The sequence below is a fragment of the Theobroma cacao genome, chromosome 1 (assembly GCF_053813885.1).
Source record: "Theobroma cacao isolate CCN51 chromosome 1, ASM5381388v1, whole genome shotgun sequence".
Classification (NCBI taxonomy): Eukaryota; Viridiplantae; Streptophyta; class Magnoliopsida; order Malvales; family Malvaceae; genus Theobroma; species Theobroma cacao.
The window spans coordinates 15,047,271-15,064,269 of record NC_142639.1 but is presented as its reverse complement, the minus strand read 5'-3'; the positions used below and the strand labels follow the sequence as shown (position 1 = coordinate 15,064,269).

The window sequence follows — 16,999 nt, the reverse complement described above, 5'->3', positions numbered from 1 at the left end:
AATTTTATTGTCACAGAACAAGCTGTAGGATTTATACGGTCTTCTTCGATTTTTGAGGGTGAAGTGGAACCTTGGGGAAACTAGCCTTCGTATTCTGGTAAATTTCTTTTTGCATACTATACAAAACACAATGAGATTTTAGTTTTAAATGCTTATCTCTGCTTGCAATTCCTACAAATTATATTAGCTTTATAATTTTACTAAAGAGTGAATAAAATTAAATTTACAAGATGAATATGATAGTTTATGTAAATTTTTAATAATTTTTATTCATATTTATGTTATGTGAAGGTAACGGTGATGGATCAATAAGTTGAAAACCATATAAATGTGGATGATCATGTGAACATTTTGAATGAAGATGAAATTCCTTCTCAATCTCATATATCTGAATCTGAACAGTTGAATAAGAAGGCCAAAAAAGAAACTTCAAATGTTTGGAATTATTTTACTAAAATAGGCAAAAAAACAATATGGAATAGAAAGGGCAACTTGTAACGGTTGTAAAACGGAGTATAAAGTTGGCCCTAAACCTGGTGGCTCTAATTATGGCACTTCACATTTGCGTCGTCACATTGATACTTGTAAATTCATTTCCTATTTTAATCCACATCAAATGCTAATGGATTATGAAGGGAAAGTAAAGGCTAGAAAGTTTGATCCTAGGATTTCACGTGACATGCTTGCTGAAGCCATAATTAAGCATGACTTGCCTTATACTTTTGTTGAATGTGATAAGATTAGAGCTTGGGCTAAGTATGTAAATCCAAATGTGGTGATGCCTTCTAGAAACACTGTTGTATCTGATGTCCAGAGAATTCATTTGAAAGAGAAAGAGAAACTTAAACAAGCTATGGCCAAGATACCTAATAGAATTTGTTTGACTTCTGATGTATGGACAGCATCTACTTTGGAGGGCTATATTTGTTTGACTGCTCACTTTGTCAATGAAAATTGGAAGTTATGTAGCAAGTTGCTCAACTTTTGTCGTATGCCTCTTCCACATACTGGAGTTGAATTAGCTGCTACTGTATTTGATTGTTTGAAAGAATGGGGAATAGATAGAAAAGTTTTCTCTCTTACTTTAGATAATGCTTCTGCTAATGATAACATGCAAGGTATCTTGAAAAGCCATATTCATTTGCAAAGTAGATTGATTTGTGATGGTGAATTTTTTCATGTACGTTGTTGTGCTCATATATTGAATTTGATTGTTCAAGAGGGCTTGAAAGCAGTTAATGAAGCATTGTTTAAAATTAGGGAGAGTGTGAAATATGTAAAGGCATCGGATGGGAGGATGAAAAAATTTCAAGAATGTGTTCAATATGTTGGTATGGATGCAGGTGTTGGGTTGCATTTGGATGTGTCAACTAGATGGAATTCAACATATTTGATGCTTGAAAGCGCAATCAAATATCAAAGGGCTTTTGCTAGCCTCCAATTTGTTGATAAAACTTATAAATATAATCCATCTGATGAGGAATGGGGGAGAGCAATGATAATTTGTGAATTCTTAGAGCCCTTTTATGAGACCACAAATCTGATAGCCGGTTCATCTTATCCAACTTCCAATTTGTATTTCATGTAAGTTTGGAAAATTGAATCAATTTTAAATGAGAATTTGTATAATGAATATGAGGTTATCAAGGATATGTGTGAAAGGATGAAAATGAAATTTGATAAGTATTGGAAAGATTATAGTGTAGTGCTTGCATTTGAAGTTGTTCTTGACCCGAGAATGAAGCTTGATTTCTTAAAATTTTGCTATTCTAAGATTGATGCTTTTACTTGTGATGAAAAGTTAAAAAATGTGAAGACGAAGTTGTACGAGCTCTTTGAACAATATGTAAGCAACGTTTGTGCATCAAGTACATCTTCTCGTTCAACGAGTAATTTGCCTAAGCAAGCTAGAGGGGGAACTAAACCGAAGGGAGCGAAGATTTTTAGTGTAAGTTTTGTGTTTTTCCTTCATCTTATTACATGAGAATTTATGTTACTTTACTTATGTTATGATAATTATTTTTTTTGTTTATATATTTAAAAATTGTAGGAGTTCAAGATGTTTCAAAATGAAACAATTTCTATTGCTAGAAAGTCTGAGTTTGATGTTTATTTAGATGAGGCAAAGCTTGATTATGAGGTGTTTGAAGATTTGGATGTGCTTAATTATTGGAAGGATAATGCTAAACGCTTTCCTGATCTTTCTATTATGGCACGAGATGTATTGAGCATTCCGATTACTACGGTAGCATCAGAGTCTGCTTTTAGTATTGGTGGTCATGTTCTCACCAAGTTTAGAAGTTCCCTTCACTATGAAAATGTTCAAATGCTTGTTTACACAAAAAAGTGGTTGCATGGCTTTCTTTAGCTGCCGATGGTATTGTTTATTTTATATATTTCAATGTCTTTAATCTTTATTTATTAAATTAATAATTTTAGTTAAAATCGAAACTCACTATATCTTTTTTTTCCATGATAATGAATATTAAATGATGATGATTCAGAGTTGGAGACATCATTGCTGTCCAAACAAGACTCAAATGTTTTGATTGAGGATGAAGATTGAGAAGAACATAAATTAGTCTTGAAGTTTATAAATATTTGATTATGTACTTATGTAGTTATGTTAATGGAATTGTAGTTTATTTAATTGTGTTAAACATTGAAATTTTATTTTTATTTGATGTAGTGTATTTGCTTATTTATGTTTGGTGTAAATTATTTGTTTCTAACATATTTTTATTATTCAATTTATGTATTAAATTATTGCACAATTTTATTAATAAAAATTTTAAAAAATTTTGAATAATATGGGCTGGCCTAGTCCGGCTCTTGGGCTAGCAAGGGTTGGGCTGGGCTAGGGATTTGTCAACCCATATAAAATATGGGCTAGCCCGACCCAGCTCATATTTTTTCAGCCCACAAGGGCCAAGGCCGAGCTGGGCCGGGCCAACCTATATTGACAGCTCTACATGGCAGTTAACCCTTCCTCCCTTTTCCAAAATCCCCAAGATTTCTGTGTTTGGTTGCCTTTAGGTGTCAATAAGAATGGCTATTCCTTAAATATGGGAATTTCATCACCCACCTCTATGTTATTAAGTATTCCTTTTCAAGAGGAATAAAGTCTAAAAACCTTTGGACTAAAATACCCTTACATATTTTAAAATTTTACTAATTTGCCTAATATAAATGCTTTGTTTTCTCTCATTTCTCTCTTTTCCTTTCTTTGTCTCTTTCCATTCTTACCTCTCTCTTTCTCTATTTAAATTCTCTTCACTTACCACCGAAGGGTGACAACAACAACAGCAATGGTTTTAAAGTCAAATTCGACTAAGGAAGCATCAAATCTGGCATCTCGACCACAAAAAGCATCAATCTAGTGCCTTAATGGTCAAATCTGATCACAAAGTGTGCCACATCAACATTCCATTGCACTGAACACCACGAAGAATAAGAAAGGAAAAAAAAACAAAAATATATATTTAAAATAATAAAAGTTAAAATTTCAATTATAAAATATAAAAAGCTAATATTTAAATTTAAAAATTAAAAAATTATTAATATTTTAATCATAATAATGTTTAAATTATATATAAAATATTAATATTTTAATAATGAAAATAGAAATTAAAAAATTAAAAACAAAAAATGCAAATAAAAAATAAAAGTAAAAAACATAAAATTTAAAAATTATTAATATTTTAATCATAATAATGTTTAAATTATATATAAAATATTAATATTTTAATAATGAAAATAGAAATTAAAAAATTAAAAACGAAAAATGCAAATAAAAAATAAAAATAAAAAACATATATTAATATTTTAATTATAAATTATTTTTAATATTTTAAAGTTTTAATGAAAAAGAGTTGAGTCAATAATTAATTATGTATTATCCTAAGCCTTAATTAATTGATTCTAATTCGCTAGTCAACTTTATTTCCCTTAATTTAAAAATATCATTGCTTTCTTTCACTTTATTTGTTTAATCTTTGATTATTTTATTTTATTTACTTACTATATTTAATAATGTGGGGTATTTAGGATAAAGGTTATGAGGAGTGGTCAAAGGCTGATATGTTCATTCTCACATACATGACATGTTCATTCATAAGCTCTATTAGGCTCTGGCCTTTTTGGAAAAGGGTAAAGTAGCTATGCTCTCGTGCAGTGATAGCATGTGTGTGAGCTAGCGAAGCAATGCCATTTAGATTGAACCTTTTTTTGCCTGTAGTTGTAATAGGTAAGGACTGTGGTGCCTTACTAATCCAATGTATAAAAAATAATTTGGGAACCTTTAACTTCTTGTCAAACTAAACATAACATGTAAATTGTAAAATGTCACGACCAGGAACTCCTATCGGGCCCGTGACAACAGCCGCGACGTCCTGATAAGCACTCATTACCCCGAATGCCAATCGGAACCACGTAAGACTTAGTATCAGCTTCCGCATCTCCCCGGTGAGCGACAGTTATTAAATCTTGCATTTCAAGAAATCATAAGTTGTTTCCAAATCAAAATAATAAAATATTATTTTCTAGCTCACAGGGGTATTTTCGTCATTTTTCTTCGATAATACCAAAACTCGTCAAAAACATGGTGTAAAAGCTAAATAGGTTCATACATATTTTAAATCAAATAACTAAAGTATAAAATTGCTTTTACAATGACACGTGGGCCCCTAACTAACTAATAAGATGCGAGTCTGTGGACCTATAATTTTGACAATGCAAGGCTAACTGAAGTCCTTGATGCAATCGGCTATCTACCGGCTATCTCGAACTTGAAATGTGGGGAATTGAGGGTGGTGAGATTATAAAATCCCAGTGAGTAAACAGACACCATCTAAACTATCTAAACGCGAGTAAATTGAGACAATTAAAAATAATTAACTTCAGTAAATTTTTCACATCACGAATATTCATTTCAACCAAATAATCAATATGGCTCGTGAATTACTCAAAACTTGGCTCATGCCAAATCCTGTACTCGGGGACACTTGGACCAAGGGTATCCAACTGAGTCCGCCAAGGCTATTAAAAATTTATATTTCGCATAAATCAAATTTTTATTTTGAAATATAGCCGTTCCTTGGAGTTGGTTGAGTCTCACTCTCACGCGGTGGTCTACGTGAAGTACACTCAAAAAGCCAACCTCAAGAGGTACCCTACGCTCCTCTACGACCGAGGTGAGAATATAAAGGGATTTACCGTACCCCTCTAATAGGCTGGCCCACGAAATCGCCCACCACTGAAGTAGCTAATCTTTTATCTACCACCTGATTTATAAAATCTTTTTCTCCATGACATGGCAATTTATCGCAACCTAGCCTCTCAAGGCTAAATACACAATACAAATATATCTAACACCAAAATCAGTTTAGCCATTCATGTTCATTTATTGTCATAAGCCATTCAATTTCAAATACAATTTTTTCACAACACAAGCAGGCAGTCTCCAATTACTCTGTTTTCAAAACCAGTATTCGATTTTTCAAAAAATTTATAAAATCATTTTATAAAATCACAATTTCTCTTAAAACATAGCAATTTACCATTTAAACCCATTCTCCATAAAATCACACAATTGTATAAAACTACTCTAGATAATTAAGACGATAATAAGTTTACTCACAGTTTTCAAAAATTAAATTCGGGTACTCCAACTATTACTTCTCGGGTGTAATTTCTTTGCCCTTCCTAGAAAATTCGCCACCTTGACAAATTGCACAATTAAGAGGTTTACTACTTTGGTACCAAAGCAAAATAAACTAATTTATACTACTAATGCATGATATGAAGTGCAAAATGTCTAAATTTTGCCTAAATGCGATGTTAGCCTATTTCGGTCTTTTATCCGATAAATCGATATACGTGTCTGTTTAACTCCAAATTAATTTTTTTTCAATTTCTATACCTCAATTGCATCCAAATTGACTTAATGTTCCTCAGTGTGGTGCAAATTATCAGTCCCGGTAGCAAATTACGAAAATACCCTTAGTGGGTAAAAATTCGTATTTTTACTCCGAAAATTCTCATTATTTTTTTAGGCTCATAATTGATCATTATTCATCATAATTCCTCAAATAAACATCAAGATCAACAGCCAATATTCCCCTAGAAAATTCGGCATAATGGGTTTCAATGGGAGAAAATTATTTCTCTAGCTTATTTTTGCTATATTTTAATATAACCTAACTAAAATCAATTAATTCAATTAAAATCAACCAAAACTCAAGTTCAAAACTCATCCATAGAGGTTTGGCCAGCATGGGTGTCCATACCCACTTTCTAATTTTGCATGAAAATGAGAAAAAAATGCATGGATAGTGAAAATCACAAGGAAAATCAATGAAATTTACCTTTTTAATGCTTGATTTCTTGATTTCTCTTTATTTTCCCCAAATTTTTTCAGCTAGGGTTCTTATTTCTTTTCCCCCTTTTTCTCTCTTGGTTTGGACAGCTGAAGAAGATGAGAATTCTGGAATTTTGACATTTTTAAAGGCTAAAATAATATAATATTATTTTATTCATTTTTTTTTTGTTTTATTAATTCCTTAAATTCTAGCCATTTATTTCCAAATTTTCACCATACACTTGTCCCACATATCCATAGCTTAGATAAAATTCTCAGACTTATCCAAAGTCTTGGTGGAGTAATTTTTAAAATTTACGCTTTTGCCCCCGTAAAAGTCAAAAATTACATTTTTGCCCCAAAAACTGAAAAATTGCCCATAGACATATTTTTCATCCCTTATACTCATACCATTCTCCAATTTGTCAAATTTGATCTAAATTCTCTCAAAATCTCAAATTATGTTCGCGAGTGGAAAAATTACGATTTTACCCTTACACTCCAAAAATATCGAAATTAAACTTTTTAACTGCGAAACTCTCAAATTATACTCCAATACTCAAATCATACTCCAATAAGTTAAATGGGGCCAAAAAAATCATTTTTCAAAATTTCCATTTTGTCCCCAAGTGGCAAATGACCATTTTACCCATAGATAGTGAAAATTTCGGTTTGACTCCAAATTGCTCCTCGAACTCCGAATTACCATTTTGAGTCATCTCTGAACTGTGAAACTCTTAATTTCACCTTAAAATTTCTATTTGAACTAGTTTAAGGCTTAATCGACTTAATGGTACCATTAGGGGCAATATCATCTTTTAATGATTCCTCGAACTTCCTAAACATGCAAACATTCTATTGAGCATGTAAATGACGTCGTAATTATTTTATAGAATAGGATTTGACAACACTACCCCCCTTAAAATAAACTTTTGTACTCAAAATTTCACTTATCAAACTCAAAAGAAATGTGGGGTATTTTCTTCCATTATTTCCACATACTTCCTGTTTATCTCACAGATATGAAATATCAATCTTCTTAATCATATTAATCCATCTCGTACAGCTTAGCCATGCTATAGATCATATTTCCTTGATATTATCTCCTTGACTATTTCTCGGAGTCTTTTATGTTCACATAGTTCAATTTCTGATAAAATTTCTTATCATGGTACTACCTACATCACTCATCATATATTAAGTTTGAATCTTAATTCACTAAAAATCATTCTTCATTTTAGTTGATCACAATATCAACCCCACATATGTGTATATGCCTTATAATCCCATTTATGCTTCCAAGATCTACCTTGATTTGAACATTGAATACGATGCAATATCATAATTTCCCAGAGTCATCCTTTTGTCCTTAATCATCTTTCATGCCTCTATATTACCTTGTATCTTTCTTGCATTACGATATTGATTTGTCACTTAAGACTCAAACTCATTTGAATCATGTATACCTCAAGCATTTTCAAATTCCAATTTCCATAATGTATTAGGAAAATTACATTATCTAACTTCGTTTTCAAGGTTAACTTCTATCATCCTTCGTTCTACTCTTTCATATAAATATAACATCATTCTTCCTTAACCAATTTACAAATTGTACCTGAAATTGTAAAACTTGAAACTAGATTCTCCTTAAGTATTTTTCAATATTAATATGAATATCACTTTCACCTTACAGCTTTCTTTTTATAATCACATAACTTAGTGTTTGCTTTCACGAAATCCGTAGCAAAACTCTTCTTGAGTATTTCATTGGGAATATCTATCTTAGACTTATGTCTCACAGCATACGATCACTTAACTTATGACTTAGCCGTTAGGCTCCTCAACAAGTTTTAAAATCACACATCTTATACTCATCTCGTATAATGTATAATTCTTCCTCAAAGGTATTTAAATATTCTTGAAACACCTAATCACTTATTTGTTCTTTCATACTCCAAGTATATCATTTCCATAAAGGTATACCCAACTACTCATATTTCAATTTATCTCCAAGAGTTTCTAGCATGTCATCTAGTTTACTTGTGTTGTTACTAATTCTTTCCTTTCAACAAAGTCAAGACAAGATCAGTATATTCTCATAACAATATTCTATATCAACTCATTTGCTATATCATTATTGAAATCTTTATTTACATTTTTCCTTACTTGGTATTGACATTTCTTATCAGTAACTCATACATTCATCTAACCTTTCGCTCGCTTCTTCATTAGTCTTTAACAAGACTTAATCTCTTATCTTCCTTATTTCTTAAGATTTAAGTTCAGTCATCATATTATTCATCTTAACACTCCCCATGTTAATTTATTTTTTATGTAACCATATCAAAAACTCTCTAACTTTTCTTTCTCTTACATGCCAATATATAAGGCAACAAAGAAACTTTACAATTTCACTCATCATCAGTCAATAAATCCCACTTTAGAATACTCTTACCATATTGTATAGTAACTTCACCATATAGTATCACGGCACTCTGTTCCTCCTTTCTACTATCATGCATACTCCACAAATTTTAATTAAAAGATTCACGTACCTTAACTAATGCTAATTCCATTTAATCATATCTTAAATACTCCAAACTTATAAATTACAACTCCAAGTGTATGTCCATATATTGATAATCCTTATATATTTCATGAAAACTACAACTTAGAAACTAGCTTTCTATCATATGCACATTATTATAACATTAACTTCAACATGTTTAATTCTCCTTTGGTGATATGTTAAGATCATTCCTGGATACATTTTCATATTAACATTGATATGCCTTTACCATAGCATTTAGTGCAAATTTGATGAAGAAATTGTCTCCAAATAACCCTTAAATACATAATTATCAAATTGTATTCCACTAAACGTCAAGATCTTGACTTTATTCATTAATAATCACTCGCATTTATTAAGTGAATAATTTACTTAGTTATTACACCTTGCCTTTGCAATCATAAGATCAAAGTTGTCCTAAACTTAGGATGCAGAAGTTCTCTCTCTTAGAGTATATCCGAACATCAACATTTTCTAAATTCCTTACTTTGGGGAGATCACCTTTAAGATTGATCATTCGTATTATAGGCCACACTTTGAACCAAATAAACTTTTAAATTGATCTTTCAAGTAATTCGTATATCAATCTCAATTATAGAACTTCATATGGCACTTAGACTAGATTCGACATTTCCAAGTCGTTTAACCTCAAGCTGCCAATTCCACATCTAGTCTTTTAGTCCCTTGGCTCCTCCTTACTATGCATAGCTAAGTTCAAGCTCATCCTTAGAGCAGATTTGTTTACTAACTTCTTACTTCATGACCACACATCAATTATAGTAATCATTAGTACTCACTCTCGAGTTAGTTCACGTGCTTATATCCATGAACTATAATAGATCCAATCAATTTTTAAAATCTCACAATCGCTTAATTGAAATCAACACCACTTTTATATGGGCATAACACGCTCAATTAACATAGTGTTCTTATCTTCATGCACATATGTATGAATTTACTTTTACCTCAATGCTTAATTTATACACTCCACCAAATGAATAAATTATCACGGCTTATTTGTTCAACTCCAAATTTCTCCATCCATAATCGGAGGGATATATCATTTCATTAAGAGCATTCGTTTAAGATCTCTCTAACACTGGCTTATGTCACGGGTAGCATCTTAAACTCGGACGACGACCCTAGATACGACCTTTGCATGACATTAACAAGGAAGTGAATTACTGGGAACAGGAGTTCCTATAGCTCCCATAAGATCTATAAGAAAAACCAAAATAAGTCTAAACAACTCCAAATTCTATATGCAGATGCACGTATTCTATTCTACCTAACCTGACTTAACTTGACTAACTTAACTTAACTTAACTTGGGCCACACAGTGTCAGTGTGGATTTCTTAAAACAACTTTAAAATCAAAAACTTTAAAATCCAAAGCTTTAAAATCAAAATCTCTTATCTTTAAACCATGCTCTGATACCACTTTAATTGTCATGACCCGGAACTCCCATTGGGCCCGTGACAATCGTTGCGACGTCTCGATAGGCACTCATTACCCCGAATGCCGATCGGAACCCCGCAAGGCTTAGCATCAGCTTCCGCATCTCCCCGGTGAGCGACAGTTATTAAATCTTGCATTTCAAGAAATCATAAGTCATTTCCAAATCAAAATAATAAAATATTATTTTTTGGCTCACAGGGGCATTTTTGTCATTTTTCTTCGATAATACCAAAACTCGCCAAAAACATGGTGTAAAAACTAAATAGGTTCATACATATTTTAAATCAAATAACTAAAGTATAAAATTACTTTTACAATGACACGTGGGCCCCCAACTAACCAATAAGATGCGAGTCTGTGGACCTATAATTTTGACAATGCAAGGCTAACTGAAGTCCTTGATGCAATCGGCTATCTACCGGCTATCCCGAACCTGAAATGTGGGGAATTGAGGGTGGTGAGATTATAAAATCTCAGTGAGTAAACAAACACCATCTAAACTATCTAAAGGCGAGTAAATGGAGACAAATAAAAATAATTAACTTCAGTAAATTTTTCACATCACGAATATTCATTTCAACCAAATAATCAATATGGCTCGTGAATTACTCAAAACTTGGCTCATGCCAAATCCTGTATTCAGGGACACCTAGACCAGGGGTATCCAACCGAGTCCGCCAAGGCTATTAAAAATTCATATTTCGCATAAATCATATTTTTATTTTGAAATATAGCCGTTCCTTGACGTTGGCTGAGTCTCACTCTCACGTGGTGGTCCACATGAAGTGCACTCAAAAAGCCCACCTCAGGAGATACCCTACGCGCCTCTACAACCGAGGTGAGAATATAAAGTGGTTTACCGTGCCCCTCTAATAGGCTGACCCACGGAACCGCCCACCACTGCAGTAGCTAATCTTTTATCTACCACCTGATTTATAAAATCTTTTTCTGCATAACATGGCAATTTATCGCAACCTAGCCTCTTAAGGCTAAATACACAATACAAATAATTATAACACCAAAATCAATTTAGCCATTCATACTCATTTATTGTCATAAGCCATTCAATTTAAAATATAATTTTTTTACAACACAAGCAGGCAGTCTCCAATTACTCTATTTTCAAAACCAGTATTCGATTTTTCAAAAAATTTATAAAATTATTTTATAAAATCACAATTTCTCTTAAAACATAGCAATTTACCATTTAAACCCATTTTTCATAAAATCACACAATTGTATAAAACTACTCTAGATAATTAAAACGATAATAAGTTTACTCACAGTTTTCGAAAATTAAATTCGAGTACTCCAACTATTACTCATCGGGTGTGATTTCTTTGCCCTTGCCAAAGGATTCGCCACCTTGACAAATTGCACAATTAAGAGGTTTACTACTTTGGTACCAAACCAAAATAAACTAATTTATACTACTAATGCATGATATGAAGTGCAAAATGTCTAAATTTTGCCTAAACGCGATGTTAGCCTATTTCGGTCTTTTACCCGATAAATCGATATACGGGTCCGTTTAACTCCAAATTAATTTTTTTCAATTTCTATGCCTCAATTGCACCCAAATTGACTTAATGTTCCTCAGTGTGGTGCAAATTATCAGTTCCAGTAGCAAATTACAAAAATACCCCTAGTGGGTAAAAATTCATATTTTTACTCTAAAAATTCTCATTATTTTTTTAGGCTCATAATTGATCATTATTCATCATAATTCCTCAAATAAACATCAAGATCAGCAGCCAATATTTTCCTAAAAAATTTGGCATAATGGGTTTCAATGGGAGAAAATTATTTCTCTAGCTTATTTTTGCTATATTTCAATATAACCTAACTAAAATCACTTAATTCAATTAAAATCAACCAAAACTCAAGTTCAAAACTCATCCATGGAGGTTTGGCCAGCATGGGTGTCCATACCCACTTTCTAATTTTGCATGGAAATGAGAAAAAAATGCATGGGTAGTGAAAATCACAAGGAAAATCAATGAAATTTACCTTTTTAATACTTGATTTCTTGATTTCTCTTGATTTTTACCAAATTTTTTCAGCTAGGGTTCTTATTTCTTTTCCCCCTTTTTCTCTCCTGGTTTGGACAGCTGAAGAAGATGAGAATTCTGAAATTTTGACATTTTTAAACTCTAAAATAATATAATATTATTTTATTCATTTTTTGTTTTATTAATTCTTTAAATTCTAGCCATCCATTTATTTCCAAACTTTCACCATACACTTGTCCCACATATCCATAGCTTAGATAAAATTCTCAGACTTATCCAAAGTCTTGGTGGAGTAATTTTTGAAATTTACACTTTTGTCCCTGTAAAAGTCAAAAATTATATTTTTACCCCAAAAACTGAAAAATTGCCCATAGACATATTTTTCATCCCTTATACTCATACCATTCTCCAATTTGTCAAATTTTATCTAAATTCTCTCAAAATTTCAAATTTTATCCGCGGATGGAAAAATTACAATTTTACCCCTACACTCTAAAAATCACCGAAATTAAACTTTTTAACTTCGAAACTCTCAAATTATACTCCAATACTCAAATCATACTCCAATAAGTTAAATGGGGCCAAAAAAATCATTTCTCAAATTTTCCATTTTGTCCCCAAGTGGCAAATGACCATTTTACCCCTAGATAGTGAAAATTTCGGTTTGACTCCAAATTGCTCCTTAAACTCCGAATTACCATTTTGAGTCATCCTTGAACTGTGAAACTCTTAATTTCACTTTAAAATTCCTATTTGAACTGGTTCAAGGCTTAATCGACTTAATGGTACATTAGGGGCAATATCGTCTTTTGACGATTCCTCGAACTTCCTAAACATGCAAACATTCTATTGAGTATGTAAATAACGTCGTAATTATTTTATAGAATAGGATTTGACATAAGAAGCCTAACCTAAGTAAAGCCTTGCCAACCCATTGTGTAGAAAAGTATCCAAAAAATCAAGTACACATGAATGGACATCTCTCACCTTTATCACTTAAACTGTTTAAGAAATTTGACTATAAAGTTGGTAATGTTTTATAAACATCTCAAAATCCACAATAGGAGTAACGTCATCGTCCTAAGAGCATTGTGGCCTAAAAACAAATAAGGGGCAAGACTTCGTTTAAAAAATGAGTGAATAAATGATTATTTTTTCTTTACTTCAAATTACCTTATTGCTTTACTGCCTCATTTTTTTTCTTTTTTCTTTTTTTCATAATCATGCATTTGCATAATAGTTTTCCATTAAAAAGGCATTAGCCACATAAGGTTCCTAACAAAATGGATTTTAATCACATCCATAGGACAATTGACATGTTTCGTTCCACCAATTACCTCGTGTGAGGCTGCTTTGGACTGGAATCACCATGTGTAAGAGGTCCAACATAGTCAAGTGGATTATCTAATAGAAAGTCATGTTTCAACATTGCTTGAGAAAATTCATCTCAACCTCAAACATAATAAACTTACTAATTTGATTAATATATGGGATTAATGGGCCACATCAAGGAAGCTAGAATTCAATGAGAAATATGGTCACATAGTGCTATCAGCTAATCATGGCTATGGTTCAATATTGGGATCCGTCATACTAATTCTTCATATTTAATTAAGTAGACATGGTGCCTACAATTGAAGCGTGTTCGACTTTACTTCACCCAAAACTCCTAAATTTGGATAAGATCTATTAAAGAGGGCAAAAAATAAGGTATCGAAGGAAACTCACTAAGATGATGGGGGTCACCACTCAAGAAGTTAATCTTTAGGTGAGAAAGAAATGGGAAAGTGAATGCATTCCATGGATTTTCTTGCAGGACTTCATCTTGAAACACCCAAATGACGAACAAGGCATCCTAATGGCATTAGCAATATATGAGTTGGCCATTTTCCCAATGATTTTGGGGCATGTGGAACTTTTAGTTATTAACTTCTTTGAGCAGGTCGTAAATAAGGTCAACACTTCATCATTGATCATGGCGAAGACGTTAAGGTTTTCGAATTATTGTCACTAGAGAAGGGAGGGATGGTTCATCAATCGAGCACAACTCTTAACTATTTTGATCAGGAGCCATTTTGAGTGTAAGAAAAATATGTTTTGTAAGCCATATCTCTTAACTAGTGGCCTCATTCGAGAGTTCGATGAGAGTGAATGGCTTGAAAAAAAAAACCAAAAAAGAATGAGGTTTCGAGGCTTCAAAAGCTTATCAATGTCGAGGGAATATAGAGAGCTTTGTAGAAGCCTCTTGAGCCAGTGTTATACAATTATGGAAACAAGCCATGAGTTCCACTATTAAGGACTTCGGGAGCATTCAGTTTTGCCTCAATTATGGTATGGCAACAATTTAGGTTTGAGCAATTCATAGCAAAAACTGCTCAACTTAACTAATTGGAGTTTCCTTTTGGAGAGTTGAAAAGATAGAAGAGATAACCACCACTTAGAAGAAGACCTATAGAGTAAGTCAAGGTGTTGTAACGTGCCGGTCCAAAAATTTGTCCGCTAGACGTGGAAAACTTAGGAGTCACCACCAATATTTTTAATTTAGGTGCGATTGGCTACATGTTAAATTTGTTATATTCGATGAAAATCTAAATTGATTTTAGGTCCATCTAAAGAACAATAAATTGATTTGTAGACTTTTAGAGTTGGGGTTCGGGAGTATGATTATGCACAAAGAAGGATTAATACCCTAGTGACGCTTAGTCCACGAACAATACTACTTAATCGTATTTTATCTTATTATAACCTAAACCATTAATTTTATTCTTATGTTTTCCTAATTATTGTTTATTTATTTTATTCTTTATTTTATTAGTAAATTAAATATTTTAGTCGATTTTATGGGTGTGATATGCACATGATGCAATTATGAAATGTATGGCATAAAATATGGATAATGACAAATGAAAACCTTTGATCGAGGATATTTTTTGAATCTGTCTATCATACTGGTGGGATCCAAGAATATACTCTCACTTAAGGAAGTACTTGGGAGACTTACCTTCACAAGTTTAACGATTAAATCCCATCATCGGGGTAGTCATTTGCAAGTAAAAATAATATTTTCATAAATGTAGATCCTAATACGAGCAGAAACTTTTTATTAAGGATATTCTCCAAGTCCTTCCATCATATTGTTGGGACACGAAGGTATCCTTTCATCTAAAGAATTTTTTGAAGGAACTCACCTTCGCAAGTTCTCTTAAAAAGTCCCATCATCAGGGCTTTGACTCGTGCACACAATATGTTTACATGCCTAACCTATTTTCTTTTTGAATAACTATTATATCATTTTTTATATTCCCTCATAAATATATTTTTTTATAACTAAATATTTGCCTTCTATATTTTAGTCATATTCATTATTATAAATTTACCATCTTTGAAAATTTTATTATTTTTTCACTATTTATTTATTTATTGTCATGAAAGCCTTTATTCTCCACAATACTATATATTTTTGAAACTATAAGTATATATGCCATTTATTCTCTTGTATTTATTATTGTTATTATATTTATTATTATCATTACCTCATTATTTATTATAGAATGGCTAAAACACACCCTAATCCTATTATAGGGTACTCGTGGGAACCTAACCAGATTATACTAGGTTAGGGTACTCAATAAACAGGTTCGAGATGGATTCGGGTAGTGATTTTACTGCTCAAATCGAGTTCGGGTATCACTCTTTGGATACTTGTTACCTGAACCCGATTATAATACCTATTTAAATAATTGAATAAAATTGATCCACTTTGTTGCTGATGTAATTCGAACTCAAGTAAAGAAGGAAAGTACCCAAAGCCTATACCATCTTGGCAAACAATTTCTTTTGTTAAATATTGACAAATATATTAAAAATATAGTTAGCTAAATTATTAATGTGATGACATTAATATATATAAATAAAAAAATTATTAGATTATTAATTATATTTAAATATTATGAATATTATATCATATTACAAAGGAATATAATTACTATTATATACATTTTTAATATAAATGTATTTACTTTTTATTTTGTGTTAAGATTAAAAAAATTATAACTAATAATATATATCCTTAAAAAGAGTCTTTGAGTTTAGAATAGTTTTGGAATCTAACTATTTTTTTAATTTCATGTAATTAAAGACAAACTCATATAGTTAACTAAATTAATTCATTAAACTATGATTATTAATTAACTTGGAATGTTTTTAAATATATATACATTATATATATTGAGTTCATTTGTAAGAAATATAATTACTATATTATATATATATATACTAATACTTTTAGTATATATATACTTTAAATATAATATATATATTTTTATTTTATGTTAACATTATAAAAATTATAACTTATAAAATTATTAATTGTAATATATATATACAGTTTATAGTATATAACTTGTAATATCTTTTAACACATACACTTTATATTATATATTATGTTCATTTATAAAGAATATAATTACTATGATATAAATTAATTACTAAATAATATATATACATTTGTTTATATAAATTTATAATATATAAACTTAATTATCTAAAAAGAAGTTGTGAGATTAGAATAGTTTTGAAACTTAGCTATTTTTTTAAATTTC

The 16,999-nt window shown here is 31.3% G+C and overlaps 1 protein-coding gene across 1 annotated transcript; it reads left to right on the top strand.

Moving 5' to 3' along the window:
* Positions 1–622: 622 nt before the first annotated feature.
* Positions 623–2,368, top strand: LOC148764569 (zinc finger BED domain-containing protein RICESLEEPER 2-like). Its single transcript, XM_088806590.1, has 4 exons — positions 623–1,118; positions 1,344–1,584; positions 1,702–1,948; positions 2,051–2,368. The coding sequence occupies exons 1-4, from the start codon at positions 623–625 to the stop codon at positions 2,366–2,368; spliced, it is 1,302 nt and encodes a 433-aa protein (XP_088662716.1).
* Positions 2,369–16,999: the final 14,631 nt, after the last annotated feature.

What these genes read in the sequence shown, in the direction of transcription:
- LOC148764569 (XM_088806590.1), top strand. Translation starts at nt 623, where the DNA reads ATGGATTATGAAGGGAAAGTAAAGGCTAGAAAGTTTGATCCTAGGATT. An exon ending in ACTTCCAATTTGTATTTCAT is followed by an intron (nt 1,585 to 1,701) that starts GTAAGTTTGGAA and finishes GAAAGATTATAG; the next exon opens with TGTAGTGCTTGCATTTGAAG. An exon ending in AGGGAGCGAAGATTTTTAGT is followed by an intron (nt 1,949 to 2,050) that starts GTAAGTTTTGTG and finishes TAAAAATTGTAG; the next exon opens with GAGTTCAAGATGTTTCAAAA.